The sequence below is a fragment of the Cyprinodon variegatus genome, unplaced genomic scaffold (assembly GCF_000732505.1).
Source record: "Cyprinodon variegatus isolate N-32 unplaced genomic scaffold, C_variegatus-1.0 Scaffold405, whole genome shotgun sequence".
NCBI classification, from domain to species: domain Eukaryota; kingdom Metazoa; phylum Chordata; class Actinopteri; order Cyprinodontiformes; family Cyprinodontidae; genus Cyprinodon; species Cyprinodon variegatus.
Genome location: NW_015150858.1, coordinates 41,500 through 47,786, shown reverse-complemented (window position 1 = coordinate 47,786; position 6,287 = coordinate 41,500). Strand labels below are relative to the sequence as shown.

The 6,287-nt window shown below is 36.7% G+C and overlaps 1 protein-coding gene across 1 annotated transcript; it reads right to left on the bottom strand.

The window, feature by feature from the left end:
* Positions 1-306: 306 nt before the first annotated feature.
* Positions 307-1,718, bottom strand: LOC107093055 (interferon-induced protein 44-like). The gene is made up of 5 exons (XM_015387872.1): positions 1,494-1,718; positions 1,243-1,395; positions 989-1,160; positions 793-893; positions 307-696 (listed from the first exon to the last, which is right to left on the bottom strand). Exons 1-5 carry the CDS (start codon positions 1,701-1,703, stop codon positions 502-504), a joined length of 831 nt encoding a protein of 276 aa, XP_015243358.1. The 5' UTR covers positions 1,704-1,718; the 3' UTR covers positions 307-501.
* Between the last annotated feature and the right edge of the window lie 4,569 nt (positions 1,719-6,287).

Below are 6,287 nucleotides of genomic sequence, written 5' to 3'. Positions count from 1 at the left end.
AGTTACTCAGTAACTCAGTTACTTTTTGGGAGAAGTAACTAGTAACTATAACTAATTACTTTTTAAAAGTAACGTGCCCAACACTGACAGTAAGTCCTCCTAGATCAGTGTTTTGGGCAATTTTTCGTACCATGATTTCCCCTCTCAGTAAAAAGTATTGATGATTATCCAAAAGTGGAACATACAATACCTTAAATAAAGACTATTTTACTTAATCTTTTAATTTGAGCATTTCATTTTTATAAATGCCTTCCATCTCGAATGAAAAAAACAAACAACATAAATATACATTAAGTTTTGGGAGAGGTAACTAATAACTATAACTAATTACTTTTTCAAAGTAACATGCCCAACACTGGTGACAATATCATTATCATGGGGAACAATATGATCCTTTATTCTGACTCAATAGATTGAAAAAGTATTGACCCCCGTTTCTTTTTTGTTGTCATTATTGTTTTCTTTTTTCAATTGTTTCAGAGGTTTTCTTTATACAGATTTTTAGTTTTTTAACTCAACACTGCTCAGTTGGTCACTAAGCTCATCAAAGTAGTTATCAACAAAGCGAAGCATCTGGATGACGGCGCTAAGCAGCAGGATGTCACAGTTCAAGTCCAGCTCCAACTCCTCGCTGTAGTTCTTCACTGGAACAATGCAGGACAGAGGTACACCCACCTTAGCACTGACCTCCAGCATCTGGATCACAGAGGGGTTCAAACTGGGATTCAGAAGCGGTTCATCAAATTTATAATCAGGACTGAGTTATTTCTGTATAAGTACAAGAATCCTCACTATTTCCTTGATGTATCCACTCCAGTAGATGTTTCTCAGATCCCTTTTCACCGAAGGACAAGCTTCATCTACTTTAGTGAGCAGCACCAGCTGAGGAATGCCTACAATCAAGAAAGATTAGATTATCCACAACATGCTGTAAACAATCTGAGTTTAAACTTCATTCAAAAATATTTCAGTTATAAATTGTACTGACCCAACAGGTTAGCCTTTCTGTGGATGGCTTCCAGCTTCTCCTCCAACTTTGTGGGCATAATGGAGACCTTGCAGGCATCGATGACATAGGCCACACAGTGGATCTTGTCTTTGATGCCTGGAGACTTGCGATAGCCATGAGCGTCATCATGCAGAGGAGCAGCAGGATTGAACTGTGTCGGTGTGAATGAAGAATATCTTTAATCTATTTCACGTTACACTAGTTGTCTCCACTAACTATAATCAATATCACACCTGGTAACGATCTGGCATATGTCCTTTAAGAATGCTGCTGATGTCCTCAATATCAATCCCCGCCCCTTTGCTGTCTTCCAGGCCCATGGTATCACACAGGATGATTGGCAGAGGTTTGCCTTCTCGTCCTGCTTTCAGAGAGTAGGTTCGAAACTGAAAAAGGTGAAATATTAGACATAGAAAAACCCAACTGGAAGGATTTAATTTAAATGAGATGCAAAAATCTGCATAAATAAGAAGCAGAGACACACCTGAGTGGTGAGACTGGTGGAGGAACAACCAGAGAAGGCCTGCCAGGTGACATGACCTTTGAATACAGAGTTGATGGAGTTGAAGAAGCTGGACTTTCCAGCTCCTACTTGTCCAATGAGTAAAACTCGAGCCTGGGACACAGAACTGACTGTGGGTTTGTAGCTTTGGATGCTCTCAATCAACTTCTTTTTATTCCTGTAGAGAAACATCAAATAACTGAGATGCTTAAGCCAATTAACATCAGCGACCTGCCCTGGCTCTCACTAAATGAACCATTGAGATAGTTCCCTCTCAAATTTACACGGATTTTAATTTTTACTGCATGTTTGTATACCAGAAAATGCAATGTCTGTCTAATTACACCACCCTCCAACTTTGCATTATTTGCATTTGTTATCCTTTTTTCCCCCCCTTTCCTCTTCAGACCGTAGAAGCTACACCTGGCCTGGTGTTCTATTTGGGGAGTGGCGGCCTAGTGGTTAGGGCGTAGAGCTTGGAATCTTGAGGTTCTGAGTTTTAATCCCACTCCCACAGACACACTGATCAATATTCTTATCCTCACACTGTTTCCCAGGTGCCACTCAATGGCAGCCCACTGCTCCCCAAGGGGATGGGTTAAATGCATAGAGTCAACTCTCCGTCTACTACTACTACTCTGTCAACTCTTACCCATTGCCCATGAGACTCTCGTATCTCAGTGTCTTTACACATTCTCACTCCATATCTGCAATTTTTCATGCTAAACAATGACAGACAATAAAACTCAACTCCATTCCACTTATTTATATATAAAAATACCATGGTAATAAAAATCCAGTCCACGTTTGCAACAAAACCTTAGTACTAACACGCAAGGACATGCAAGGTTTATTCCCAGTCCGTTTTTTTACCAGCTCACCTGACAGCAGGAGCTGAAGGACCTGTGCAAGATATTAAAAAGGACCAGGATTTCTGAGCGGTTATTATTACGAGGTATGTCATTTGATTTTTTTTTATCTTATCTTATCTGGACTAAGATAATTAGCTTTGTTAATTAATGAATATTTTAAGCAATCTAGTACTTGAGCAAATATTGATAAAATATACAACAGCTTAAATTATCAATGTGGAGACTGAGTGTAGGATCCACAAAAAAAGAAAAAGAACCATTGCACTTTATTTCTCAAAAGATCAGCTACCCAAGAAAAAACCAACCACATCCAGAGAGGATGTGCAGAACAGCTCAGTTATCCAGGATTCATAAAGGAGGGAATACAGGGATGTTTTTATTTTATTATTACTCATCTCATTCATTTATCCTTATTTTGGTCCATTGAATATGTTTATAAACTTAATTTCCATGACATTTTCCAAAATGAGACATCCAGAGAAGTGCTGTCTTGCATCATTGAAAGTTTCTATAGACTCTACATCCTCCTAGAAGGTCTGAATTGTTAAAAAAATAAATAAGATAATGATTTTTAATCCTTAGCCTTAGTTTACACGGGATTCAATTTCATTGGTTCCTGTATTATTGTAACGCAGTAATAACTTATCATCTTACCATTGGTTATTATACTTGAACTGCATAGAATAGTTTATAAAATTCTTGAAAAACTTTGTTTACAGTATATTTAAGATGCAATTATTTTTGCAGGGCCCATTCTTCTTTACTTCAGTTCTCTGAAAATCACATGAATATAGAAAAAGTTTATATTGTGTGAAAAATATTTCCACATAACTACAGATCACTAATTGTTCCTCAGTAACATTCACTGTTCTATCAAAAAAATCCACATTTTGCCACTTTCTTTCAGTTAAATCCTCTGAAAACCTACAACCTATAGCTGCACCTATTTACACATGACATTATTATAAAGGATGTTGGTTGCACTGCACATTATTAGATGTATCAGAGCAAAGGGGGTTTAGTATATATATCTATATACCACATATTTGTTTTGGAATTTTGTAATCAAATTTTGTAAAATCTAAACTAAACTAATTTTTACAGTAATGTAAAGATTATAAGTTGACACAATTTGGAAAAAGTTCAAGGGATGCAAATACTTCTGAACCTACCCAGATTCCCAGATGATAGTCCTCCATGGCTTCTCAAGTTCAGTAGATTCTGTTAAAAAAGAAAACTTGTTTGATAATTGAACTTTATCAACTATAGCTTTTATTTTATAATAACAAACCTTGTCTACAAGACAGTGTTGATATAATGAAGTCATATTTGAAATATATGATACTGTATGTGTATGCTAAGGAGAAGGATGAAAGTACATTTAACCTAGTATAGAAATGTGTAATTGATGTATTAATGATGATGTATCACAATTGTTGTTTTTAAATTTCAATGAAAATGAAAGGCTGATAACTCACCCTCCATTTGGTAAACTTCACATTCAGTCAGGTTCAGGTCATTTCCATGCATTTCTGCAGCATTGAAGTTGTACTGAGCTCCTGTCTTGCTGTATGTCACTGGTTTGCTTCCATCCACAAGAACTAGGGAATCCCCAAAATAAGGACCAGAGTTGCCAATCATTCTGACGGCATGATGAGCACTGATAACTGGATATTTTTTGAGTTTTCCACCAGTAAAACTAAAAAGAAAAGCCCGGCTATCACTAACATAATGTCCAGACTGACTAAAAGACTGACTGGTGTAGCCTCCAAACACATAACCAGAAGCGTTGTAGCCCACAGACACAGTGGGTGACCGATTGTCACATCGCTGGTGGAAGGCGGCACCAGTAAAGCCGTGGACGGTGGCCTTGTAGAGAAGATTCAGTTTGACACTTCCCAGCTGAGAGCAGATGGTTCTCTGCTGGTCCCTGGAGAGCTTTGACTTCAGAGTAGACATCTGAGCTGCTGATCTTAATGTAAAGCTGAAATTCAAGTTCAGACTGAAAAGAATAAAACAAAACAGATTTGTTAAAGATTTTTGAAAAATAGTTAAACGTCCTTTGAAATCTTTTTTTTTTTACAAAAAGTAATGTTATACATCAAAACCAATAGCTACCGTAGTCTGAAGTCTGATTAATCCTGGAATAATATGCTACAAACTAAGTATTTCAATAATTACCAGCACAGTAAAATGTTTTTCCAGGAACTTGAATTTCACATAGAACTATCCAAAACTAGTTTAGAAACAAAAATGTTAAATTTTGATCTAAACAATCCTGGTTGTATTGAAAGCTGTCCAGCAGACAGACAATGGAGGGCTCCTTAGGAGGAGGAACCAGTAAAGTTCATGCATAGCAACAGGACATGTGGGGGCAGGAAAAAGTGGTAGAAGACAAACAGGTTTAAACACACCCCTGTTAGAACTGTAAAATATGAGCTACAACAGTTTAATTCATAGTGATCACCAACTCCTGAACAACAGAAAACATCAGATACATATTAACTATGCAAATATGTCCAAGATAATCCTTTGTGAATCCTACCAGACTCTACATCTTGTGAATGTCCCCTTAACTCATCACTCTTTTTTTTTTAATTAACAACACACTTTCGTTTCTCTCAACTTTTCCATTTTATATTATCATGGTTTACTTCTGGCCTCTGTTAATTCACACATCTACCTAGATTATTTTCCATAACCCTTTTTTAAATGGTCTTTTGCCTTTTAAGAAACTAAATGAAAGAATTTGTTTTGCTGTAGCCTTAATAGCAATTGATTTAGATATCAATACTTGATATTGAATTTTACTTTTGGAACTGGAAGACAATACATGAATTACCTTACGAAGCTGAAGTTGGCTTCCGATTCTAGCTTCCGATTTAGGAAATTAATAAAGGGCGATTCCACTTAATTTTTCCCTGCCTTCAGCATCTTTAATCTACTCTAATTAAAAAACTACAACACCTAAACACATCAAACCTTGTCTAGACTATTCTGAATTAGTAGTAGAATAATAAAAACCAGGTCTGGGATTTGTGAATTGATAGTGTGCTGAAGTCTCTCTCTCTGTTTTTATTTTTTATTTTATTTTATTTTTTTTTTTATTTTTTTTAAATCAGCCAGTGCAGTGGCCTCAGCAGATGGCCGCCCACGCTGAGCATGGTTCTGCTGGAGGTTTCTTCCTATTAAAAGGGAGTTTTTCCTTTCCACTGTCGCTACAAGCATGCTTAGTGTGAGGGATTGCATTTGAGTCAATGAGTCAATGCAATCAACTGGTTTTTCTTAGAAAACTTTGAATCAATTTGACTGGATGATCTGGTTGAACGGTAAAGTGCCTTGAGATGACATGTGTTGTGAATTGGCGCTATATAAATTAACTGTATTGAATTGAATTGACAACAACTAAAATAAAGACTATTTTACTTAATCTGACACCTGAGCTGCTTTGATGAGCTTTGATTGCTCAGTGTGGAAAACAGCTGCTCCAGACTGTTCTCTAATTGGCTTGTGTGTCTCAAAGATGAAGGTGAACTCAAACATATAACAAAAACGTACTTTTTGGTTGATTGATTAAAGCTTTTTCAGTTGGGTCCTCACAAAGCAAAACAGACCCCAGCCCTATTTTATTTCACTACCTAAGAAATCAGTCATGTCAGTCACCCTGGCCTTTTTCCATGACTGACTCCTGGCCTGAAAAAATCTCCCAGTTCAGCCCTGTAATCAGGGATTCAGAAGAGTTGGAAAATAAAAATAAAAAGTGTGGGAGCAAATTAAGATTTTCTGACATAATTATTTTAAGTAGTTCAATACACAAAAAAATGCTGCTTCCTCAAATTAAGGGGTTAAGCAGTAATTATGAATCCCACCACACATTGTGAGAGTAAAGTAGCATGTGTATATA